At 35.4% G+C, this 27,685-nt stretch overlaps 1 protein-coding gene across 1 annotated transcript; it reads left to right on the plus strand.

The window, feature by feature from the left end:
• Positions 1-933: 933 nt before the first annotated feature.
• On the plus strand, positions 934-25,091 carry TMX3 (thioredoxin related transmembrane protein 3). Its single transcript, XM_032222800.1, has 16 exons — positions 934-1,049; positions 2,855-2,912; positions 4,349-4,388; positions 4,808-4,931; positions 5,211-5,256; positions 5,567-5,647; positions 7,946-8,045; positions 8,785-8,862; positions 12,573-12,639; positions 13,528-13,626; positions 15,303-15,360; positions 17,274-17,327; positions 19,697-19,753; positions 20,558-20,687; positions 21,271-21,339; positions 22,539-25,091. The coding sequence occupies exons 1-16, from the start codon at positions 1,001-1,003 to the stop codon at positions 22,800-22,802; spliced, it is 1,374 nt and encodes a 457-aa protein (XP_032078691.1). The 5' UTR covers positions 934-1,000; the 3' UTR covers positions 22,803-25,091.
• Positions 25,092-27,685: the final 2,594 nt, after the last annotated feature.

The following is a 27,685-nucleotide window of genomic DNA, read 5'->3' on the forward strand; positions in this document are numbered from 1 at the left end:
TTTTTCCAAAGATTACATTAAAACTCTCAAACAGTGCCATTGGGGAAATCATCTTTACCTTAGAAAAAATGTGTGTACAGAGAAAACTATTTTGGCAACTAGAACCACATTTGCGTTGGGGGTGAACAATGACAAAAATCATCTTGCAATACAATAATCGGGTGATCATTTTTCTAATTTTGCCACACCAGAAATTGGATGGAAACAAAAAGTAGGTAAGTATACCAGAAATAGTGGCAAATAGATAATTTAAAAGTTAGGACTCAAAACTTTTTCAGCTACTCTATTTTTAAAACAAATCTGAAATTCTTCCTTCTACACCACTGATCCTTCATTCCTAATATTATGGGGAACCAAAATAAAATACTGTTGATCCTCACCTAAATTAAGCAATCAGCCTAATAAGAATATATTGCCTACATCATTCACCCTCAAGATGGACTTTCGTTCCTTACTTTTCCCAACATGATTTTTTTTTCAAGGAAAGGGTAGCGTTTTTAGAAACCAAGCTGTTGCAACAACTAGCTTAATCCCAACATTTCCATTCGCCCAGAAAATTTGACATTCGGATGTATTTGTCACTGGCTCTCTTCACCAGAACTTGCAACGAGGGCAGAAAAGAGAGAGCTGTAGCTTTTCTCACTGCACCTTTCAGGAAAACGATAAAGGCTGACAAAAGCCTTTCTTTTCCGTGGTGCTTGTAATAATTTCCCTAATAATGTACTAAAGAGCGAGAAACAGGCCGGCGCATCCGAAAACACCAACCCCCCCCCCCCGGCCCCCTCTCAAGAAGGCAAAACTCTGAGCGATCGGGCGAGGCATCGCCTAGCAACCTGCCCCGCCCACTTTCAAACAACGGAACAATCGCGGAGCCCACTGACGCCGCCGTCGCCGCGGCGGCGCCTACGCGCATGCTCCGAAAGGCAAAGCAGGGGCGGGAGAAATCTTGTTTCCCCTTCCGGCTAATGGTGCCCTTCGGGTCTGCCTACCGGCTCCTGTCATGATGCGGGCGGCGAGGAAAAAGCGGTTGGGCTTGTGGTGGGCAACAGGTACAATGGCCGCGGATGAGTTGCTTAAGGCGAACTGGGGGGGGGGGCAGTGTCCCGGGGCGGCGAGGAGCGAAATAAGGGGTTAAAACTGCTGAAGTGGGGGGGGAATGGGGATGGGGCGCGAAGAGAAGCGCGAGGTATGGGGGAGTTTGGGAGAGGAATGGGAGAAAGAAAGCGGACGCCCCCGCCGCTGCCTCCCGTAAGGCCTCTCTTGGAAAGGAGGCGAGAGACTAGGAAATGGCCCCGAGCATCGATTGATGCTGCAGGAAGCGGATTGAAGGTTGGCGGGGCTGGGGGTGGGAGAGAGAAATGAGCACAACTCTGAATAATACCGATCTGCCTTGGAAGTAAGTAGCCTCAACTGGAAGGCAGAACGGGGCCGGGGGGTGGGACATTATAAACTTAATAATGTCATCTAATTTAGGGGGTATGTGCATAACTTTGATATCTATCTATCCTCATGTTTATGTAGTGTATATTGGAAGTGGTGACCCCTTTTTGCAAAAGTGACGATAAAGTTAAGTATAAGTCTGAGTCTTGGTAAGGCCACACTTGTAATTTTGCATCCAGTTTTGGTCGCCAGGATGTAAAAAAATGTTGAGACTGGAAAGAGTGCAGAGAAGAGCAGCAAGGATGGGGGACTGGAGGCTAAAATATATGAAGAACTGTTGCTGGAATTGGGTATGTCTAATGAAAAGAAGGACTAGGGGTGACATTATAATAGTGTTTCAGTATTTGTGGGGCTGCCACAAAGAAGAAGGGGGGCGGGTTAGCCTATTCTTCAAAGCATCAGAAGGCAAGACAAGAAGCAATGGATGGAAACTAATCAAGAAGAGAAGCCACCTAGAACTAAGAAGAAATTTCCTAACATTTGGAACAATTATTCAGTAGCACAACTTGCCTCCAGAAATTGTGAATGCTCCAACACTGGAAGTTTTTACGAAGAGATTGGACAACCATTTGTCCTAAATGGTATAGGGTTAGGGGTTAGGGGTTGGACTAGAAGACCTCCAAGGTCCCTTCCAAGTCTGTTATTCTGTTCTATTCTATTCTATTCTATTCTATTGTGAAAGGATTACTTTAGTAGGCTAACCATCTAACTAACTCTGGGGGACAGGTGACTGTCTCTCTGTGCCATTTTGATTGAGAGAGATGGAGAGGGATTGAGCTCCGGCATTGGTCTGAAAGAAAAAGTTGCTTGCAATTTGTTGCTTGTTCTAAGAAGGGGAGCCAACTTTCTCCTGAAAACCTAAATTAAAAGAAGCCTGTTTTGAACTTGAGTCCAACATTTCTGTTTTTAAGTGAGACATTTGTTAAGTGAGTTTTGCCCCATTTTGCGATCTTTCTTTCACAGTTGTTAAGTAAATCACTGCATTTGATAAGTTAGTAACACGGTTGTTAAATAAATGTGGCTCCCCAATTGCTTTCGTTTGTCAAAGTGTCACAAAAGGTGATCACATGGCCTTGGGACACAGTAACAGTCATAAATATGAAGTGGTTGCCAAGCATCTGAATTTTGATCACATGATCATGAGACTGCTATAAAGATCAAAAGTGTGAAAACTAGTCATAGTTACTTTTTTCAGTGTTGTTGGAACTTTGAAGGTCATTAAATGAACTGTTGTAAGTCAAGGGCTGCCTTATTAGAAATAAGGGAATTGGAGGAATAAAGTCCCTGTAGCATTTTGGAGTAGAGATGGCTTAATAGTTTTAAATGATAGAAAATGAAAAGATGTGTGTAGGCTTTAATATATATGAGATACGACACATTATATTCTACTTCTTCTGCCAACTTTTCCTCCCAGCATTTGCTGCCTTTATACTTGCCATAGATGCATCATTTGTGGAAGACTTAGATGAATCGTAAGTATGTAGCATTTACATTAATTACAAATTTAGAGATTTATGTTTTACTATAACCTTTATGGAATGAAAAACATCCTTTAAGCATCCATTTTCTTCTTGTATATTAATGCATTGTAGATCACAAATGTAGAACAAAGACCACACCATTGTTTTCTTAAAAATGTCCTTTTCTGTAGTGCATAAATTAAACTTGATAATATTACCTAACTACTCTTTAACTATAAAAATCTTAAAATCCTGAACTTATATAGTATATGATGATACCCATAATATTTGTCATATATAAATATTTAACATTATTTCCTATTTTGTTACAAATTATGATAATTGTGGCTCTTTTGAAACAAATAGAATTGAATTAGTGCAGTTATTTGCTTCCAAAGAAAAAAAACAACCCTTTTGGTCTATAAACAAATATCAAATGTTTTAAATCAGAAGTTTAAGACATGGCAGGAAACACAGTTTTAGTCAGAAATCTAAAAATTCCAACACATGAGACTTGACAAATGTTATTTTTAGTAGCAGCTCCATAAACAAAAAGGTCTCAAAAATAATGTAATCACTGTATATGTATAATAAAAATTAAATGTATTCACATGTAGTAAATAATAGCAACACAGCAGCATGTGATAGTGAATTGAATTATTTTAGGATAGGGTAGATTCTTTTTTGCTGGAGGTATTGAAATAGAGCTGCATTGTCATCTCTTTGGAATGTTTTAGTAGTGGATTCATGTATTGAGTAGGGAATTTGAATTAATAATCTATAAGTTACCTTTGGACCATGGCATTCTACATTTCTATTATTGACCCAGGATGTGGAACTAAGTTTGTTTCATTCTCTTGGTGAATGGGCTATTCCTAAAACTAGATGGGGGAAGTGCTACCATTTTATTGTTAAGATTATCTTTTTCTGTTTTACATTCATGATAGTTAGGGACAAACCAAGTTGTATGATATGCTTACATCTTTAGGAATAATATGATTTGTAAGCAATCTCTTCATTTCATGTTATTTATATTGTTGCATTATGCCTACTTAATCATAGTTATTAATAGCGTTATAATCCATATTACACAGTAGCTTTGTGCAAGTACTTTGAAAGAGATGATTTCCAATACACAGAAATGGAGAAAAAAGCAAAGTGAAATGGTTGTGAGGCCAGCTGAAAACTTTGAAAGCAGCTGTGCAAGACTGGAAAAGACATAGCTGCTTTAATTATTTGAAGAGAGATGCTTTGCCCAACAAGTTTTTCAGAAAATGTTCGCAGCTGTAAAGTACACAAAATGGTATTCTAATCAATATCAAATTCTGTGAGATCTTTCTGTTTAAAAAGGTGATTTCCTACTCATCACTTCGTTTTGACCTAATGTAAATATCTAGACAAATATCTAAACTTAGTAAAAATATTTATTGGTTATGCATTTTTTATAGATTTAAAGAAAAACGTAAAGATGACATTTGGCTTGTTGATGTGAGTAACAAATTTGTTAAATCTTTTAAATATAATTTGCTTTATATTATTTTATAGTTGTGATTAGCCTAAATAGTACAATTATTCTTAAGAATTGATTTTTATAAATCAAAAGAATCTGATATAAATTAGCACTTGTGTTACATGTGAAGCAGTGATTTAGAACTCATTTTTGGAGGATTTGAACTGCTAATGTTAATTATTTATTACATACTTTCTATACTGAAATGATCTATGGATTGTCTGTATTTACAACTTTACTTTGCATATGTATTATTCTGCATATTGTATCTTGCTATTGCACTTCCCAAAAAAAGTATTATATGTGTCCTAACAAAAAGCATTTTTAAAGGAACAAATAGGAAACTGCCATTCTTTATTTGTAGGTTAAATTCTGAATGGTTATGATTTGTTCATAGTTCTATGCACCTTGGTGTGGCCATTGCAAGAAATTGGAGCCAGTGTGGAATGAAGTTGGTAAAGAGATGGGAAGTATTGGGTCTCCAGTAAAGGTTGGCAAGATGGATGCAACTTCTTATTCTAGTAAGTTTACTGCCAATGTACTCCATGTTATATAATTTATAATTTTGGAAACTCACAAAAGCTCAATTAGCTATTGTTCCAAAATATTGGTAATTAAAAACTCAAAATATCAATTGTCCAAATCAGTTCCTCAGTAAAAGAATACTTTCAAAGTTTATAATTCTTTTTCTGTATTATAGTTGCTTCTTATACTAGTTTGAAGTATATGAATTTGTCAAAGAGAAAAATCACATGCTCAAATTTTTCATTTTCCCCCATTTATTTTGCTTCATTTGGTAGGCATTGCCTCTGAATTTGGAGTTCGAGGCTATCCAACAATTAAACTGTAAGTTGAATGTTCCATATATTAACATACGTGTACTTTATAATGTCTCACTCTGTTTCTAAGAAAAAGTTTTGCAAACTTATATAAAGCCAATCTTTTCTTTCAGTTTTGTTTGCATTAGCTAAAAGGCAACTGAAACTTTGTGAAGAGTCATTTCTCTTTACTGTTTCCAAAGTATGTTTTTAAATACTATTGCTACATTAAAGTTATCTCTTACAATTCCATATGCAGTGCTTTCATTGGTTATTATTAAATAACCTAAAAAATCTAGCATTAAAAGTATTCACTGGTTTCATGTCTATTTAATTAGGTTGAAGGGTGACTTGGCATACAATTATAGAGGACCAAGAACCAAAGATGATATTGTTGAGTTTGCAAGTAGAGTTGCAGGGTAAGTATTTATGGGCTCAGTCCTGTCTAGCATGTAAAATGCAACTTGCTGTTTTAAATGAAAATGAAAGGTTATTGTTGCATTTAGAATAGTTTAATTAACTTCTTTGGGATATGAAAGATTTAAAAAGCAAGATGAAAAGAAATAAGAAATAATCCATTGGGTATGACAAACAGTGTATCAGTTTAAAGCTTTAAAATATATTAAATATTAATGTATCATTGATTCCATTGCCATTATAACAATGTAACAATGATGTATTCATTATTGTACTTACATTGAACTTTTTAAATGATTATAGCAATTACTGTTTTAACATAGCAAGCAAACTTTAGAAACTTTCTCCTTTAAAAAAAAAATTATAGTGGGCAATAGTCTCCTATGAAATTGCATTACTAACTCTTCAAATCTTTTATATTACCTTTGGTAATGATGCAATTGTAAAAGATAGTTACTATGGTAAAGCAGGATAGGATGATGAAATATTTGCTAGTAACTTCTACAGGGCGGGGCATAACCTTTTCCTAGGGGGTCACAGCAACACTTGTAATAACAACACAAATAATTCATACACCATTCGAAAGCCCATCAAAAACTGAGTTTATTGACACGATTTAATAGTCAGTATGACCACCATTAGCCCTTCGAACAGCATTCAAACGAGGTGGATAAGAACACAACAAATCTTCAAACAGTTCCGTTCGATTTTCCAGATTTTTCAACACAGTTTCCAAATTCATTCTCAAAGTTTCAACCGAATATCGATTTTGACCTTGCTCCTGAATCATCAGAGCTTCCACTTCATCCTTAATTATGGCCCCAATGTTCTCTGCCGGATTGAGATCTGGCGAATTTCCCGGCCAGACGTCATTGCCCCAAAATTCGACATTGTTTTCCTTTAACAATTGCTGAGTCGCATTTGCACGCATGCAAGGAGCTTTGTCATGAAGAAAGACAGCCTCACCAACCACCAAGACATTGTCTGGATCACTGAGAAATGGAATGACATTCTCCAATAAAATTTTCTCACGGAAATAACTGCCATCCCAGGATTCCCCTTTATCCTTCAAAACCCAATGCAGTTTCTTGGCTGTGAAAATGACGAAAATCCCGATGCAAGTTGGATTGCGAACGATTTGTCGATATCGTTCATGTTTGGCGATGTCGTCGACGTCTTTAGCCCAAATTCGATCGTTCTGGAAATTCGGTTTTCGAATGGCATAAACGAAGAATTCGTCAGATGGCGCCAAATGAAGAAAATCTTCCTCGGTCCATTCAGACAACCAATCGCACAACCAAAGCCGATCTTGAACGTGTGTTTGAGTTTTCAATGGTTTGCAAATGACGTGGAATGGCTTCAAACCTTCTCGTTCTCGATATCGGCCGATTGTCCTTTGATCAACTCGTTTTCCACGAATTTGAAGGATTTCTTGGGCCACTTTTCGGTTTCCTTTTCGTTGTTTGCAACTGCCAGTTGCAATGATGGCTTTGCTTTCTTGGGACAGTTGCAGAGGACGCCCTTCTCCAAATTTTGTGAAACATTCTTGGGCTGTTTTGTTCCAATTATCAGTAACCCAATCCGGATGACGTTTCAATTTGTTTGCAATCCATTTTCGATTGATAAACGTCGCTCCAGCATCGCGAGCCTCTCGAAAGGCAATGTATTTTATTCTGTCAATGATCCTTTGTTCTTCCGAATCGAATTTTCCAGCCATTCTTAAAGCAAATTTAACATTTAATAGCTCATTCAATTCAGTTTTTTATGGGCTTTAAAATGAGGTGTCGCGGAAGTTGTAAACTGCTGTCGATCTTGCTGTGACCCCCTAGGAAAAGGTTATGCCCCGCCCTGTAGATTCTGGACTGCAATGAATTCTGGTAAGATTTATTTTCAAAGCAGGTATTTTGGTTCTTTAACCATAGAATTATCCTGATAGCTTTCACAGAACTGTACTATAAGTGCTGATGACTGCTGAACCTTCTCCCTTGATAATGAAAAATGTTTTGCTTTTAAATGTAAAGACAAACAGCAACTTTAAGCATATGAAGTTAGCAATGTGTTTCTCTGTCCCCTATATGTGCATGCATTTTAATTGTCCTGGGAATCTTCATCCAGCTTTAAATAATACATTTTTAAAAATTAAAACCTTATCAGATTTAAGATAATTATGTTCTTCCAAGTGGGATTGTTGAGAATCCTTATCCTCTGAAATATGTAAGAACTCTAGGAATAGCATTTAAAAAGCAGTTCATTGCCTTTTCCTACTGATGTTGATCTTTTATTGTTTTCCTTATCTACAGGCCTATTATTCGAAATCTCCCTAGCCAACATATGTTTGAGCATGTTCAAAAAAGACATCGCATATTTTTTCTGTACATTGGTGGGGAATCTCCATTAAAGGTCTGAAACTTTACTAACCACAAATATTTGTTTTATTCATTTTAGATATAGTTTATGAGTTTCATTGTCTATCTCCTAGTACAGTTCTGTTATTGAAGAATTTTGCAAACTGATAGACATTTACTTAAAACGTCAAAGGGACTATGTCCCATTTAACTGGATAGAAATCATGAAACGGGGGTAATATCTGAATTCCACATTTTTTTCTTTTCACTTCTAAAAACAAGGCCACTAAAGAGTTAATAACTTGGAAAAATTAAAATGGGCTTGCAGATTGTGGTATGCAGTGCACACTATGAAAATGCAAGAAAAAAAGGAAATGCTATGGTTTCCTGAAATATTTATGATAATATTGAAATCAGGAAGTGGAACTATCATTGCTATACTGAGATACAATAAATGTCAATAATACAAGATAAAAGAATTAAGATAGTTCTTGCTTAACATACCAGAAAGGTGGACAGAAAAAGGATGTGTCATTTGCTTTAGCAAAAGAATGGGGAACTATTTTAAAGCTGTATTTATCTGTGATCTGTGATCACCTGCAGTGTAATTTCAAAAAAATAATACAGTGACATTTACTAGAATCATTGGAGAGGCGAAAGACCTGCATTAGTTGCTTACCCATTAAGCAAACTTCATATGTGAAATTGAACTAAAATGGTATCTTGTTCTGTTACCAGAGGAAGCTTATGAAGACTAAGAAATGCATTAAAACTACCTATTTGTATTTCCACAGGAAAGATACATAGAAGTTGCTTCCGAACTAATTGTTTATACATACTTTTTTTCTGCCTCAGAAGAGATACTTCCCGAGGTAAAATAATAATAGTTATTATAGTGACACTACCTGATTGAAAACTTAACTTATGTTGAGAAATACCTCTTTATCTACTGACAATATACTGCTTACTGTTGACAGTAGTTTTAATGAATGCCAGGTTGAGTAAGCAGTTAAACCAGAGATGGTATTCAGCAGGTTCTGACCAGTTCTGGAGAACCAGTAGTGGAAATTTTAAGTAGTTTGGAGAACCGGTAAATATCATCTCTGACTGGCCCCGCCCGCATCTATTCTTTGCCTCTTAAGTCCCAGCTGAGGAAATTGAGATTTTGCAGGAACCTTCCCCTGGAGTGGGGAGGGAATGGAGATTACAGTATCCTTTCCCTGCCACGCCCACCAAGCCACGCCCAAAGAACGGGTAGTAAAATTTTTTTTGAATTCCCCATCTAAATTAATCTGGCTATTAATTCAAACAATTATTTATTGTCTAACTGTGTTTCATGGTAGAACCTAAACTTTCTTCATTGGCTATTGAGCAAACACATTATGTTAAATTCTAATTTATTTTTACATTGATTTGTTCTAAAAGTTGTAGTGACATTAGTTATGCGGCACTTGACCACAGTGATTAGTTTATATATTGCTCTTAGTCAAATCACATCCAGGTTTAGTGCAATCTGTGAATCCAAATTAGATAAATGAAAATATTAGTTAGAGAGTTTAATTGTACATTTAAAACTTAGGTCTTTCTTTTTCTTAGAACAGTAAAGAATGGGGAGTGCAAATTGGTCTTTGCACATAGGTTTATTATGAAAGTATTGAGAATGATATCCTTTTTGATAACTGGCAACCCGATATTAATTTATGTTTATGTCTGAATGTAAGTGAATATTCCAATCAATGTTGCCTGCAAAATCAGTTTAGTTTTGAAACAGTAGCATTTTATTGAATAGATGGACATTTCACAAAACAATAAAATTCAGAAAAACAGAGCTGAGGGGGGAAAAAAGACCACTACTCAAAATTTAAAATATCAGATTAAACAAAGGTGAAAATTTCTTTTTTAGAAAGTTGAAAAAGTGGCAGACTAATCTTATTCCTTGAAGAAGAGCTTTCCTAGGTTTGGAAGCAATGCAGGCAAATGACCTTTCGTCTGAATTAGAGAAATAGCTCTCCGTGAAAAATGAATATCCTCAAAGGGCCTTCCTGCAGATCTTACTAACTATGCAAGCTCAGGAGACACAATGTTTCTGAGCCAGGCTTTCAGCAGTTCATTATTTTAAAGGTGAAGAACAACTTAAATTGAGCCTGGAAAACAATTCATCTTTATTGCTACCTCCCCAAAGAAATATTTTATAATCTAACTTAAGTATCTCTGAATGCTTTCTGATTTTTATGTTTTTTTCCTGCATTCAGAAAACTAGGAGGAAAAAACCCTTATGTTTTAAGTTGTTAATTTGTGTGAAAGCAAGCACTTTACCTTTAATGATGTCCTTTGTAAAAACAGGCCAGTGCACTTTTATTAGTACAAGTTAAATTATAGCCCTTTCACATATACTTGATATTACAGATTATATAAAGACATGGTACATCTTCATTAAATGAATTTTCTCTATTTATATTTTGATGTGGCAAATTAAAAGGGACAACCTGTCAGACAGATGATTAATAGAAGCAGCAAAGAACACTTAAAGTTTTGTTTGTAAGCACAATGGAATTGTTTCTGTTAAAAAGTATTTATAGTGACTGTAGTATCCGCTGGGGCTTTATTATAAGAGGAGAAGTTATGAAACCTGATTCAGACTCAAGGGATCATTTCGGCTCTTCTTTGCTCGAGAGAACATTCTGCCTTGGGTCCTGGTAGTTTTTGTTATCTTCAGAGCTTGAAAATGAAAAATTGGAAGAAGAAAAAGAATTAAGATGCAAATTTCCAAATTCTATGAAAGATCCACATGTACCTTTCTTTGGAATTTCTTTCTATTAATAGCAACTTAATAAACATGTTTACACTAATTGATGTTTAAACATCTTTTTAAATAGTTATGTAATGCATAAACTAGTTTCTTTGGTTAATTTAGTACTGGAAAAACATAAGCAAAATATTTATGAATTGAATTGTCATTTTAAAAGGCACATCTGGATCCTTCATGGTACATCTGTGAATAATTTTTTTTAATTTCCCTTTTCCCCATGTTATAAAAAAAGCCTAGTTTTTTCATGATCCAAGAGAGGAAGAAGGAAAAGAAGGGACACAGACGATAACATAATTTTTATCATTACCGTATTTTTCAGAGTATAAGATGCACCTTTTTTTCTCAAAAAAGAGGCTGAAAATCTGGGTGCGTCTTATACATCGAATACAGCATTTTTTTGCCTCCTGAAGCCCCGCCCTTCACAAAAATGGCCATGCATGCCCTTAGGGAGGTTTTCAGAGAGCTCCTGGGGGCTGGGGAGGGCAGAAATGAGCAAAAAAGTCCATTTTTGCCCCCCCAACCCCCAGCAGCACTCTATAAGCCTCCATAAGGCTATGCAGGCAATTTTTTTGACAAAAATGGCCCTGTTTTTGCTAAAACCGGTCTGTTTTTTGCTCATTTTTGCCCCACCCCCCAGGAGCACTCTGCAAGCCCCCCCCTCCCCGGCTATTCATGCCTTTTATTTGAAAGAAAAACGGGCCGTTTTTGGAGGTTTGCAGAGTGCAAAACCTTTTTTTCCCCTTTTGGAAAACTCTTTAACTGCTGAGAATTACATTGATCAAGTGCTGTGCCAGCAGAAACAAATCTTGGGTGCTGCAGGTTGTCAGTGGTTTCCTTCTCCAGCACATGGATAAATATACCTGGAAACATCTACCTACCTACCTACCTACTTACTCTCTCTCTCTCCCTGCCTATTGTATTTCTGTCTGTCTGTCTGTCTGTCTATCTATCATCTATCTAGCTAGCTAGCTAGCTATCTATCTAGCTATCTATCTATCCCTACCTACCTACTGTATTTCTCTCTCTCTCCCTCCCTCCTTCCCTCTACCTACCTACTCTCTCCCTACTGTATTTCTCTCTCTCCCTCTACCTACCTACTTTTTTTAAAAAATTGCCTCTTCAAAACCTTGGTGCGTCTTATACTTCGGTGCATCTTATACTCCAAAAATACAGTAATTGCTTGATTTTTTAAAAAATAGTGACATTATGTATATAATATCCATAATTTAACTACAAATACTTTAAAAAGATAAAATGTAAGGGAACAAATAAAAACAGCTGTCAGGCTCATGTTTTAAAATCTATTAAAATTATTTATGAATTAAAAAGTAAAGTGTTTTGCCAGGCATCAGACTCTGGGATGAAAATCGAAAGTTTGAGACTTTCGCAGAGTACAAACCTATGAAGCTACATGAAGATTTCTTCCTCTTCTCTTTCAACAAGCAAGAGAGAAAATCAAGTGGGCTAGCTCAGAATGAATTTTAAACTTTAGACTTTTCATAATATGATAGAGAAAGAAAAATATATCACTAACTCCTCAAAATAACAATGGCTCTTCCACACTGCCACCACATAAAATCAACTCAGGCTTTAAAAAAAAAACTTTAGCTGACAAGGTAAATACTTCAGAGAGACTACTTCTATTGCCAGTTTTATTTATCCCAGTATTAATTGAGAAATGAAATTAAAAACCAATAAATATAGTCTATAGAAAAATTAATGTGTAAAGGCAAATTGTTATTAAACTGTTCTGATTTTTTCTCATTTTTTCAGCATATAACACTCCCTGAGATGCCCGCTGTTCTAGTCTTAAAAGATGGAACTTATTTTGTGTATGATGGTAAGTTCAATCATCAGCTGTTATCACAGACAGACTATACGTTTATGGACCTTTTGTAGCAACAGTTATTTTTTTTTCTTTTTTGAAAAAAGAAGCATGTTTATTTTGCAATACAATACTCTTGTTTCATATTTATGGAGATTCAGAAGTAGTGCAGTGTCAGGTTAGATGATTTGCAGATTACCTGAGAATTGCTAATATAAGTAACTGTAGGTTGTAGCAGGTTGCTGAGCTAAGTAAGTGCTGAATAGACACCAGGAAATATATACTCTACAGAGAAATAAAATAAACCCATGAATTGCTGCAGTAGAAGAATGGATCTGCTTTGGTGCATTTTGACCAGTTTGGTTTCTTTAAAAAAGTTCACTTAATGATCATGACATTCGCTTAATGATTGCCAGGTTCCTTAATGATCACAATTAAAAAAGGTGCCTGTCCTCAATATTCTTAGTATATTTCAGCCATTGATTAGAGTCTTTTGGGGGGGGGGGGAGAATAAGATATTTTACTCTGTATGTGACCAATTTGTGTCTCTTCTTTATGGGAATGTGTAGTCTGGCATGAGGGGGGCTGCTCTTCCTCATAAGGACTGACAATTTGGAATGAGGGGTTGACACACAGGCTACATTGACAATATTTCTTTATATTCTTGATTCCTAAATGATTAGTGGCAGTTTAAAATATTGCAAATTTTGACAGCACCGGCAATTTTCAATAAGCCAGTCCATATCCTCTCATTTCCTAGGAAGCATTGGTGGGGCACAAAGCTTTGAATTGCTGTTTATTGTCTTTATGTGCTTCTAATATATACTGTTGAACTTAGGAGGTAAATCTTGATTATGTACACCTTTTCATTTGTCCTTCCTTTCTCCCTTTTTCTCCATAAAGAATACGTAGATGGTGATTTGTCAGCCTGGGTAAATAGGGAAAGATTTCAAGGGTACCTTAAAATAGATGGATTTACACTCTATGAGCTTGGAGACACAGGTAAGATGACTATTCCGTCTTATCTTATAGAATTTTAAGATGTCAACTTCAATTTAAAATAACTTTATTTATCTCTGCATGCTGTGCCAGAAAGAACTATGTAAATAAATGTGTTTTAAGTATGAATTTTATTTTGGATTGTGATGCTAAATACCTGCAATTTTTCTTAGTATCCAGAATAACTTCAGTGGTCTCCAGATTCCTTTCCCATATGGTATGAACCATTTTGAGTTTGAAGCAGGGATTTCAAGTGTTCTGGCCATGGGGAAAAAAGCACTGATATTTGAATGCATTATCCTGAGCAAGCACCGTGATGCTGTTTTGAATATTCTGTAATATTCAAAATTGCACCTTAAGCAATGTGTCTTGCTTATACTATTTCCTGTGCGGATCATTAAAAGCATCTGGGTTTTATCAGAGTAGAGTGATCGGAAGAATGTGGATTTTAAAACAGGCATTTAAATAGTGATTGGCATATTGTGGGAGCAATTCTAAATTTGACTGTTGATGTGGTGAAGAGAAAAGACCAGTGTTGCTGTGAAAATCTGTGAGTGGATTGTGATCCATTTCTGCTAGCACAGTGTGTTTCTCAACTTTGGCGACTTTAAGTCCTGTGGATTTCACCTCCCAGAATCCCCCAGCCAGCTGCTGGCTGGGGGATTCTAGGAGTTGAAGTCCACAGGACTTAAAGTCGCCAAGGTTGAGAAACACTGTGCTACAAGATCTGGTTGTTGTCTTCCGCCTCATGGCATACTTGGAAGAGGGCACTTTTAAAGTGGTGTAAAAGTACAGGTGATGAGAGAAAAAGAAAAGAAAGGAAAAGAAATTCCCCATTGATTCTGTTTATATAATTAAACTATGTGTTGTTCTTTATTTCAGGAGTTACAGTTAAATAATGTAAAAAATATTTTCTATGTGAGCTTACAGGTAGTCCTTACTTACCAATGGTAATTGGAACCAGAAACCATGCCATTAAGCAATGCAGTCGTAAGGCACAATAGCATGCAACTGCTGATTTTAACAACAGTTCCAATAGTCCCAATTTCCATCATTACACTAAACTGACCCAATTGCAGCATCCCATTGTTATGTGATCACCATTTGCAACCTCTTGCCAGCTTCCCATTGACTTTGCTTATTGGAAGCTGTCAATGAAGGTTGCAAATGGTGATTATGTGACCACAGTACACTGTAACATCATAATTGTAAAGTGCTTGTTGAGCAGTCGAATCATAATCACATTTCTACAAGGCCATAATGACCGCCACTATTATGAGGACCCATCTTAAGTACCCCTCATTCAGCAACATAATAACTTCCAACGAACACTAAATGGGTGGATGTTAAAGAAGTACTACCTGTATTTAATATTTTCCATTTCAACTTGTCTGATCTAAAAGAGAGGCTTCTTTGGAGGCCTTTTTCTGCACTGTTTCCAAGTATGTAATGTAGTCATTCAGGAGTTGCATTTGCTCCCTGTCCCCAGTTCTCTTAAGTGTTTAGAAAAACCATGATAAGTTTAGATTTATTTAATGTTAATTTTAATCTGTAATTTTAAATTTTTACATGTTGCTTTTGTTTTTAAATTTCATTGACTGGCTTGAATGCTGATGTAGAACATAATGATAGAAGATAAATCAAAACAAATATGCATTATGCGTCTCCCTTTATTTTAGGAAAGCTAGTGGCTATTGCAGTTATTGATGATAAAAACGCTTCTGCAGACCATGCAAGGTAGGTCCAGGGTTTTTGTCTTAAAATATGAGTTATTATTTTAAAACTGATGTTGAACTTTAAAGAAAAATAGCTGACTTTATGTAGCAATAGCAATAGCACTTGGACTTATATGCTGTTCCATAGTGTTTTATAACACTCTCTGAGCTGTTTCCAAGTAGCAGCGCATTGCTCCCAACAATCTGGGTCCACATGTTACCGACCTTGGAAAGGTGAGTCAACCATCAGGATTGACCTCCAGGCAGTGGAGTGAGTTACCCTTTTATAATGCATTCTACCACTGTGCCACCAAGGTTCCTGGTATATAATAGTCATAATTTAACTATCATAATAAGAATACCTTAAAATATAAATAACAACGTAGGTAGTTCTCGAATTAAGACCATTTGTTCACCAACCATTTGGAATTAGGGCAGTTTTAAACGAAGGAACATTATGGATGACGTTATGGCTGTTAACAGCAGCCATGTTTTACCATGATCAAAGTTCAGGCACTTGGCAGCTTGCCCAAAGTTAATACCATTAGGGTGCTGCAATTCCACCCACCCATCTATCCCCCCCCCCCCGTATCTCTGTCCTTTGCAAAGAAAAGGTCTAACAGAAGTGAGCCAAACATGTTTCTCACTTTGCCACCCTGTGCTTCCTTGCTTCTCTTCCCAACCCTGATTTGCCTGTTGGGTTTTCCCAGGATAAAAACAGCCCACCCACAATCCTTTTACGTCTAAAAAGATAATGATATGACTTGAATTGAAGTCCTAAGAAGGGAGTGGAAGGAAGAAAAAATATTTAGTGAAGTCTGAAGTCAGCACTCTTCAAATATTCGAAGAAGTGCCATCCAAAAGAGAGATTCGGTAATGTTTCCTGTCATTGAAGCATGCAGTTCAGAGAATAATTTACATTTGTAGGAAAGCAGCTTTTCATTAAATATTAGGAGAACAGACTTTAACCACAAGAGAATTTGAATTCAAGTTTATACCGATACCCAAAGACAGTGGCTATCAGGATTTTACCGGGTTACTTTAATTCAAATTCTTGGCATTGAGAAAGATTGGATTCAAACCAATCCTAAAAAGATTACATAAATTGTGAAGATTACATAAATTAGAGCAAGGAGGTGACTGTTGGTTCAAAGTCCTATCTGAAATTCTATGCTGGAATAGTCAAAGCAATCTGTGTTTCAGTGCAGTATACCTCAAGAAAGCAGAACCTTTGTTTTTTATACCAAAGTTCCAGAAGTATATTTAGTGTTAGTTTGTGCTGAAGAACCAACCAATAGAAAAAATGGCCAAAGGAATTTTTTTCCCCCTTCAAGTTGAAAAATTTCATAAGGAATGATTTATTACATAGACTACCATTCAGCTACTAAACAAATTCAAACAAAAGGTATTCTAGGAATCTGTCTCATTAGCAACTGACTTCTTCAATATTGCCATACTTGCATACCAGTGTGTGGCTGCAGAACCAAATACCGCTATTTAACTCTTGCATAAATCACATATTTCTTATAAAAGTATTATTAGCTGTAATATTACTGCTTATAATATCCCCAATCACTTAAAGCCTCTATGGAAATGCATCCTGGAACACTGAACATGTGATGTTACTAAGGACTACAGAAATCTATTTCTGTAGTCTTTTTTGGGAATAAGCAATTCAAATTAAAAATGATATACTAAGTTTCTTTTTGGTACAGGTTTCCTAATATTTCATAACAGTAAACTTTTTTCTTTCTAATTTGAAATTAAAGTAGAATATGGATTTCATAAAAAAAGGATTTGCAGAGAAATTCAGATGCCATGCGCAGATGTAGTTCATTTCTCATTAAACGGTTTCATGCTTGTATTCTTTATTTCCGTTGTATATTTTGACCAACTAAAGAGATACAGAAATCCAATATTTTTTTTATCTTACAGATTGAAGTCTATTGTTCAAGATGTGGCTAAAAATTACAGGGACCAGTTTCATAGGTAATTAAGTTACATTTTTTTAATGTTTATAATCTAGCTCTGCACTTTTTGTTACATGGATACATATCCAATTCTGATAGATTTTACTACGCTTCTCAGAAATCTGTGATCTTTTAATAGGTAATATATTTTTGTTTGGGAATCCTACTGTTAAAACATGTCCAGTAAATATAGTGGTTTAATTTAGATAAATAGAGATTAAATTGTAGTTTAAACTATTTGTGGTTTTCTGCATTTTAAAATTATGTACATATTACAAAATGTATTCTTTCTTTAATGTTTACAATGTAGCCAAACTAATAATATATACATGAAAAATGCAATAGTCTATAAAATAAGCAGACTAAAAAAAATGAAGAGCATAAAACAGCAGCAGCACATAATTACAAATAAGTTCAACAATCCAAACCCTTTGTTATACAATACTTACTTTACCTATCATCCATCATTGGGGTATGCTGCGTTGAGCCATTAGTAGTGCTAATTAAAAGAAGTTCTTGATAAAAACAGAGGTAATTGGGTCAGTAGTTCCATTATGTTTTGAGTTTATTTATGGCTTAGGAGAAGAAGGGCATGGGATGGGACAGCATAGGAAATGAGTGGACCAATGGTATATGCCAAGATGGAACTTATACAGCAGCAGTTAAGAAGAGGAGTAGAAGTTAGGACAATAGTAGACCACTGTGTGCTGCAATGAAAGCTGTGGAAGAGAAAGAAGGGTGCTGACCTGGGATATGGTAGTTTGTTTAAGCATATTAAACAAAACTTTCCTCTCACTTACTGTACATATGTATTAAGGAGCTGTGATAAGATAATTGTTTTCTTGAAACAAGGTACTACTATCTGCTAAGATCCTATAAGAGCTATAGAATTAGTAATCAAAGCAGTAGAAAAAAGCTATTTGTATTACCAAAAGATTTAATTTCATGTAATGTTTCTGTATTTTCATAGCTGGTAATTACAATAATCAGGAGAGCAATACGTCCATGTTACACTGTGAGATCAGTGTCCCACTTTGCTTCATGAGTTGCATTGGCTCAGTAATTTTTTGGGTGCAATTCAATGTGTTGATTGTCAGCTCCGAAGACCTTCATAGCATGGGGTCAGATTATTTGAAGCACTCTCTCTCCAATTGCTTTTACCTATCCCATCAGCTATAGAAAAACTGGCCTGCTCAGTTCCCTTCAATTAAAGAGTTCCTGCCATCTGTCAGGATCCAGCCACTGCTGGCCTCTTGTGAAGCTCATAAGATCTATTTTCTCTTAGGTGTAGGAGAAATGTATCTGTTATTAATTCATTCATCCTGGATGGCAATTTCTCTTTTTTATGTTTTAGTTACCACATCTTTTTATAATATTGATGCTTTTATTGTGTTAGACATCCAAAGTTGTTTATCTGATATGGATGGCCATATAAATCATCATCATCATCATGGTCTTAAGATCATGAGTAATAAGCTCCTTTTACTTGTTTCAGTTTTTGGATCTGTCTGTCAGATCCTTAGTGCAATATTAAAAGTTTGCACTGCTTTTCCAAGAATAGTTTGATAGTTTAGAAAGACATATATACAAAGTATAATAGAGCTCTATGTTGCTATTACATGTAAATAGTACTGTAATATTGCCTCACTCTAGTTTCATAGCTTAGAGGTATTCCATCACTTTACTTGCCCTAATTGGTTTCTGAAGCTCAGGAACCAGTGGTGGGTTACGATCGTACACCCCAGCATACCGGTGCCTGCTGGGAGCACCAGGTAGCATTCCGCCCACGCTTCTTAAAGGTATTTGATGTTTTCGGGGCTTCCGCGCACAGAATATACGGCGCCTGCGCGATGATCTGCTGAGCAGCTGGAGCATTGCGGAGGCGTTGCGGACGGTAAGTACACATGTGTGCATGTGTGCATGTGTGCATGTGCGTGTGCGCTGCACATGTTCATGTGGTGGATGCCCGGTCCCGTTGCACCGTACTGGTTGCAACGGTATCCGGGACCCACCACTCTCAGGAACAAATCCTGTCTGCTTTCAAGGCTCTTCCAGGTGCATGTAAATCAAATTTGGGGAACAAAAATCCATGTAAGTTGAAAGGATAAAATGCTACATTTGCAGTTATTTCCATTCCTAATCCTTAGTTGCTTTTTTCCTTAGGCAAGTTCTTTTATTATCGATTGCAATAGGGTGTTTTGAGTAGGTAATATTTGATAATCAGTTTTCTTTATCTATTGCTACTATCCTAAAAATTGAATCATCTTCCTTTTCCTCTTTGAATTTTCCTTTCACTAAATTTATTGGTTGAGGTCATATTTTTTGTTTGCTTATTAAGATCATTATTTATTTCAAATCAGGATAATATTGTGAATTGCTTTTTAATAGAAACTTCCAGTTTGGCTATATGGATGGAAATGAATACATTAATAGTTTACTAATGGAGTGAGTAAAACCATTTTTGTATTGTTTTCAGATGGAGAAAAAGTTGTTTGTTTCTTTCAATTAAATTCTTTAAAAGATAACAGAAACATTTAAAAAAATATTTAAATGTGTTTCCACTAGATGGCAGCATTAAATAACTAATTTTCAGGAGCTGAGAAGATTTAGCATTTATATGTATTTATGGAGTATGCACTGTGCCTATACCATGGTGACATCAGATCATGTATTATATGTCTTTCACAAGGCCACATGGGATTTTTTGTGATTGACAACTAAACAAATACACCTCCTTCTGAATTAGTTGGCAGTGAATTGTAATGACACCTTAAAAAGGGAAGATTCCCTTACTGCTGCTTTTGCCTATTCTATACTGTTTCCACTACTGCTATTAATGTTCTCTGAATTCAGTTATAATACCTTTAATTTCTCATCAGTGGCATTTGTTGGGTAAATATTAAAATTGAAAAACAGCAGTACCATCAGTTTTTATCATAATTAATGCCTGATTCATTGACCCAACAGGTTAATGCAGATGTTGAGTAGAATGAAACACTAGACAGAACTGTGAATACTTTAGAACATTTGAAAAGGATGATTAATTAGCCATAACTATTACATTTATATAAGAAATAAGTTAAACCAACCAATACCCAGGATTATTCCATAAAGATTCAGTAGTAAGTAATATGATAGAAAAAGCCTTATCTTTCTAGTTATTTTGGTAAGAATATGATCATTCTTCAAGGCTTTATTAATGAACTAGTTATATTTCAGTTTTTGAATTGTTTGATTTTACTGTTTCAGTGATTTGACAATCCCCACTATTGTTGTCCTGAATACATCCAATCAACAATATTTCCTATCTCATAAACCAGTAGAGAGCACTGAAGATCTGGTCCAGTTCATTAATAATATTTTGGAAGGCACAGCTGGAGTAAGTATTGCACATTTATTCAAAATTTTCAGCAGTTTTTCAAATTACCAAAATATGAGAGTAGTTAATTAATTATCTTACTTCATTTGAATTGTCTTGCTTGAAGCATCTTTTAATATATTTAATTGAAAAGCAAAGCAGACTCTTTGGAGAATTGCTAATCTCATTATTTGAAATGTGTCTGTGGTGTGCTTGATTGTAAAAATCATGGAAAGATTTTGGGTTTTGGAAAGGAATAAGACTGATGTGATGGGAGAATTGGAAGGAATAAAAAAGAGCAAATTTTTCCAAGAAACACATATGGAAACCCCCCTTAGGTATACAATTGGAATGACTTTATTATTACTTTAGGCTATAATAGCATGGGAAGGATTAAAATAATAGCATGGAGAGGGTTATCCAACTGTATTACTCAGCAGGAATAAGGTAGAATCCTGAACTCTACATGAGGTAGTTTCTCTTCAGTGAAATAATATTTCTGTTTTGAAGTATTGGTAAGATGACATTGTAAAATAAAGTAATTGAAAACTGGAAATATAAATAAATAATGCTGATCTATAATCTTTTATCTTTCAAATTTCAGGCATATGGTGGAGATGGAATTCTTCAACGAATCAAGAGAATAATTTATGATGCCAAGTCTACAGTGGGAGTAAGTAAAGTATTAGAAAGTATTTATAGCCATCAAGTTAAAGTAGATACACCACTTGCTAAGCACAGAAATGAATCCTGAAAGCAGCATTCAGTCGTATTATTAAGTTTGTTGGATTTGTCTTGGTTATAATACATTTTGTTTTTGAAACAAACCTGTTGACATATAAAATGTGTCATTGATAATAATTGCATAGCATTTGAATCTGTCATAGTACATATGAATAGTTGACAGGTAGAACGTGGACACTTTTTCCAAATCAGTCTTCTCTTGTATGTTCCTTCCCACAGAGAATGTAGCGTTTAACTATTACAATTTTGTTTTCCTTCTCCGATTGGTGTATATTTCTACTACTTTCAAAATATGTTCAATTGGATGTTGTGCTGCTGGAAATTGTGCTGCTAGATATTATACTGGACAAGGAAGGATGTTACCCTTTTTTTCTTTCAGATTGTACAGTTTTCTTTCCATTTGTTTATTACCTTGTACATATGCATGCATTTTGAGCTTACTTTTTATGTCCATGCCAAATTATTTCTGATTCAGTTGAGTGCGCATAAAAAGTTAATATTGATAGTTGCTGTCCATGAACATCAGTTACCATAGGACCAATGTTGTGTAGACCTCAACACAGTTTTTCATATGTATGTTGTGTACTTCTGTAGGATTTAAACTGTTCAATAATCTAAATCTAGGTCATCCTCCACCTATGGAATAAGTTCTGACTGAATTTTAAGTGCAAAAGAGTAACATTTGCATGCAAGCACTTTAAAAACCACCTTGCAAATTCCTGTAACAAAAATTAAATAGATATATTTGAAATACAATACTTATTACAAAGGTAGATGAGGCAAAGTATAAAGAAGGAAAAATGGGGAGTAACAACCAGGCTTTCTTTGAAACCCTTTTTAAAGAACATTGTGCATATTCCTTGAGTTACTGGGAATTGTTTGTGGCAATGTTGCTCGTTCTAAGGGTGAATCATGAGAAAAAAGATGTAGGGTTACCAGCAAAGAAATAAAATTAAAATTTTAATTTAAAATTTTAAAATCATTAAAATTTTAGTGCGACATTCAGTGACATTCTCCATGTCTTGATTCTTCTTAAAATATGTGGTGGGAATAATCTTCTCCAAGTTATTCAAAATGTTATAGAAATATATATGAAAATATAACTGATGGCCAATTATTTCTCTACAGTCCGTTTTCAAGAGTTCGCCACTTCTTGGTTGTTTTCTCTTTGGTCTACCATTGGGTGTCATCAGCATCATGTGTTACGGGATTTGCACTGCTGACTCGGGAGGATCAGATGAATCTGAGACATCTAAGAAGGAATCCACAAGCAGGGATCTAACTGATGAAGGCACTGAAGAGGAAGCAGAGGAAGAAAGCAGTGAAAGTCCTGTAGAATTTCCAGAGAGAGAGCAAGAACAGAAAAATATATTGGAAAAAAAGAGAGACTAAACTGTGAATGTTTTTTTTTCTGTAGAATTTCCAAATAGAGACTTATTTATTGAATACAATGATACCTGTGATCTTCAGAGATAAGAACTTTTTCATTCATTTGTGTTATGTGCATGCATTCAAGTTGCTTGACTGTGAAGAAGAATAGGGTCGGAGTTGGGGCTTTGAGGTCTCTTAGTGTTTTTGTTCTGCATAAAAAGGAAATTCAAGAGAGTAGGTGGGTTATTTTATATAATGAATTCTGAGTTGGGTGAAAAAAAACCCTCATTTCTTTTTGGATACTGATATGTACATTTAAAAACAATTTTTCCATTATGGCCAAAATTTTCTTTCTTTCCTTCCTTCCTTCCTTCCTTCCTTCCTTCCTTCCTTCCTTCCTTCCTTCCTTCCTTCCTTCCTTTCCCCTGCAATAAAACCTATAAATACTGAGTTGTAGAAATCTTTTACAGGAAATATGCTTTGAGATATTACATATTTTAGTGGCTATACTTTCAAAACAGTATTTTTTTTTATTTTTTAAGAAAATACTTTAGAATTTCTCTTTAGAAAATGGGATAGCTAAAGAGAAGTATCCCTGGTTTTAAAGATATAGAAATAGCATTTATTTACTTACTTTCTGTTTGCTCTTTCGGTCCAGTTGGTTACTTTTATATTATATTGGTCCAATGTGTTAAATCTTTTTCCTTTACAGGAAGTTTCCCTATATTTTATCCATAATCTCAGGATTCTGTTTGTTAATTGCTGCACTAGCACAATAGTTTGGTGAATGTGGCTTCTGCATAGTTAATTGCAAATCTTTTTTTTAACTTTAAACAATATTTAAGCTATTTAATAAAACCCTTGCTTTGGTTTCTGCAGCTGAAAAGAAATCTTAATATTTTATTGACTTACTTACATTGAAAATTCACTTGACATCTTCATATGGCCAGCATTTTTTTTAAAAAAGAATACTTTTTGCCGTATGTTTAATTATATATATCATCCCTCGTACTGTCCCATGATATGAATAGGGACCATGTCTCCAAGGTTGAGATCTCAAAGGATAAGCCATAAGGTTATACTTGGAATATTGAAACCATGGTGATTGCCATAGCAATCAAGCTTATGCTGATGATTTTTAAGACTATGGCTGTATAACATTCAGTTTAACAACTGAAAATAAAAAATTGTAACCTTATGTCTCATAATGGAATACTTGGCTTTAATCAGCACAGTTTCTTATATACCTTGCCAAATAAATATTAAGTTTAATGTTTTTTTTTAATAAAAAAATACGACATTAGGGCTAAGGAATTTTCTGCTTCCTACTTCAATTAATTTCCTTATCTATAACAAATTCTAACTCTAGAATTACTCTAAAGCAAAGTTGTCAAACCTAATTCTTTGTCATACAGTATTCTATTAATTGGAAGGAAATTATACAATTGTTATTGCAGTTGTTTTGAAAAAGAAACATACACACTTTTTAGAAGAACCCCTTTCCTTTCCTTGGTCTTTAAATTTTTTTTTATAGTTCTTGTGTTTTCATACCAAGTACTTTTACTAGGAGTTACTATCTTTCCAAAGAATAAATGGTTTTCTTCTAAATATAGTCAATGGAAATATTTTAACTATTACTGCTGGGTTATATATAAAATGGTTTATTTTTATTGAAGCTTATTGAAAATTCAACTAGTCAGTGAATGTAGAAATATTTTATAAATATTTTTCCCCTCAGGTGTTTCAGACATCTGTTCAAATCTAGCTTTGACCCATGTAGCAGAGATCACGCCTAATTGCTTCAAAATAGTTGCTCAAAATGCCAAAGGATAGTTTGTAGTTCTGCACATGATGCCTGTTGCCCAGTGCAGTTTAAAGGGAATTATAGGTCTCTTTTGTTACTACCGTTTCTGTGCCCATTAGATATTCTTAATCAGCTGCTGAGTGTCTCAAACAATAACATTTAGGCTAAATATAGTTTATCATTTTTCCTTTTGAATAACTAAACTTCCAGATATTTACTAAACTGAAATATATTCCCATTTTCACTTGCAACGTTTTTTACATTATAATAATTAAAATGAAAAGCCTCTGGTATAAAACAAAGTGAGCGATCACATGAAGTGCTTCACTCAGTAGCTATTATGACTTGAATCGGAAGTGCTCTAATAACTTAAATCTAAAATAAACATTATCAAGTATAAATTGGTTGTTTGTGTTGGGGGAGGTATATACTGTATAATAACAAAGGCTGGTACTGCATTTATGTGTATTTTGGCACTAATTTTTCTAATAAAGGATATAAGATTCCTTTTGGATCAGACTAAAGTGTCATATAAACACATAATCTTTTCCAGAGAAATCAGGAGATGCTTAATGCAAAGTCCATAAGTAGTACAGGTAGTCCTCGACTTACAACAATTCATTTAGTGACCATTTTGACATTACAACAGCATTGAAAAAAGGGACTGTTTTTCCACACTTATGACCGTTGCAGCATTCCCACGATCATGTGATCAAAATTCAAAAACTGACTCATATTTATGACTGTTGCAGTGTCCCACAGCCATGTAATCACTTTTTGTGACCTTCAGAGAAGCAAAATCAATGGGGAAGCCAGATTCACTTAACATCTGTGTTACTTAACTGTGGCAGGAAAGATTGTAAAATGGGTTGTAAAACTCACTTAACAATTGTGTTGCTTAACAACAGAAATTTTGGAGTTGGTTGTGGCTGTAAGTGAAGGACTACCTGCATGTAAGAGACATCTAGCAACTAATATTTAGTTACCCTTTTATCTCCATATGTCCCCAACTCTTTTCCTATTGGTCTATTTACTGATACCCTGGCACTAGCCATGATAACATCCACACAGACCTCCATCAGTTTAATTTATTTCAATGTGAAACCAGGTCTCTTGGTGTTGCTGACAGGTGTTTTTCATATTTCTTCACATCTTTTTTCTGGACAATGCAAAGTTCGTTACTCCATCCTGAGAGCCCGTTGCCATGGAATCAAATTGTTTGCTGCCTGTTTAATAATGTATCTTTAACGTACAGTTCAATTTATCTAAACATCCACTTAAAGATGAAAATCATAGGATTGCCAATTTTTTATCTGTTTCTGTGCTAAAAAATAGTCTTGCATGAGCAGATCTTCTATTGCTCAATAATTGGTCCTTGTGGAAACAATGCTGTGTTCACACTGTCAAAAATGAGTAGGAGGGAGATCACCTGTAACAAGGTAACTCAGATTAGGTTCAATTTGTTGCTCTTACAAATCTTTGCAGATACATCTTCCATTAAAATGGCATCTTGTTAAAAAGTGAGAACTATACATTGTTTCTAATATTAGAGTCAAATGTAACATAATTAAATTTATCTTACAATTACACAATTAAGATAATTGTGAAATAATTGCACTTGGAGGGTGGACAGGAAGACTGCAATTTGATTTTTCTTTGTAGCTTCCAAATATGCGATGATTGCCAAGAAATCTCAGAATCAAATGATGTGCATAAAGAGGTAGCCTTCCCTTAACCTTCCAATACTACAGTGTCAGTTCCATGGATGCAGAAATGGGAATAAGCTGTATGCTTAAAACTACTGCATAATTTTGAGTTCAGCCCCAGACAATTTAAATAGGAAAATACTATGAGGCAAAAGGGCTTGCTTACTACGTATAATCTGTTATAATGTCATTTTCAAAGTCAGACAGAACTGATATCTCTAAATCCTGTGCATATGGTCAAAAGTAATCATTTATAATCTGGGTTGTAGTGAAGCTGTTTGGAAATGTGCTAGCTGCGGGAAAGTATATATAAATCATAAAAGTATATATAAATCATCGGATAGGGTGAATTTACTAAAATGGCAGTAATATAATAAGGATGCATGCCCTACATGTGTAATGGCATGTGGACTGATTAACTCTTCATTTTATTAATCTTGGTAATGTATTCTGGGAGATGAAACACTTCAACAGTGAAACATATTTAATAGGACATGGGCCAGTGTGCATTTCTTACAGTGGTGCACATTTTGTTAAGGAACATCAAGAGAAAAGCTGTCAGTGCTGCTAACTAGAAACATGATCTGTATATTTTCCCTCAAGTGCAAAGCAGAACTATGTTATTCCCTTTGAATAGGTCATAATCATCTGTCATCCTTACTAGAAACAAGGAAACCTGCTGGCAAAACAATTGTCCGCTGCTTGTTGTATGGTTACATTTAAGTGCAAAACTTTTGGTTTAAGACCTCTATATGCAGGCCATTTCCATGTACTATGTTTTTATTTTATAGAGATCCCCAAACACCAGGGAAAACATAATTTTCCTGGTGTTTGACCCACCTTGTACAACTGGTAACTCTTTGAAAATATATCTTTGCCTCTGATAACCCACCTCTATTTTTGTGTGACTAATATTAATCTGAGTGTCAAATAAGTGCTAAATTAAACCAAGTTACAGTTAGCAGCGAAGACTATTTTGCTTTTCAAAACAATTAGGACTATTTTGTTTTCTGAGATTTCTTCTCACTCTAGACCAGTGGTCCCCAACTTTTCTAGTTTGGTGGCTCAGCCCAGTTTGAGGGGAGGGAATTGTGAGTAGCAGGTGCATGTGCCACACACAGCTCCATGTGTGCGATCTGTGGGTGCATGCGCCCCCCACTCGCACAAATGGAGCTTTGCATATAGCGAAGGATGCTTGCGTTCTTATGTGAAGTGCCACTTGTACGAGCAGAGGTGCTTGTGCACAAAGGTCCATTCCCACGAATGGAGCTTTGCATGTGAGCGTAAGCACCCTCCACTCACACAAGTGGAGCATCACATATGTGTGTTTGCCCATGTCTCGTGGCCCGCTTTCTAAAAGGCTGCAGCCTGGTAGGAAATGGAGACTCCTGCTC

Source organism: Thamnophis elegans, chromosome 8 (genome assembly GCF_009769535.1).
Source record: "Thamnophis elegans isolate rThaEle1 chromosome 8, rThaEle1.pri, whole genome shotgun sequence".
NCBI classification, from domain to species: Eukaryota; Metazoa; Chordata; class Lepidosauria; order Squamata; family Colubridae; genus Thamnophis; species Thamnophis elegans.

Coding starts and splice junctions, on each gene's coding strand:
- TMX3 (XM_032222800.1), top strand. CDS start 1,001: ATGATGCGGGCGGCGAGGAAAAAGCGGTTGGGCTTGTGGTGGGCAACA. Junction 2,913..4,348: donor GTGGAAGACTTAGATGAATC/GTAAGTATGTAG, acceptor CATTTTTTATAG/ATTTAAAGAAAAACGTAAAG. Junction 8,046..8,784: donor GTGGGGAATCTCCATTAAAG/GTCTGAAACTTT, acceptor GTATTTCCACAG/GAAAGATACATAGAAGTTGC.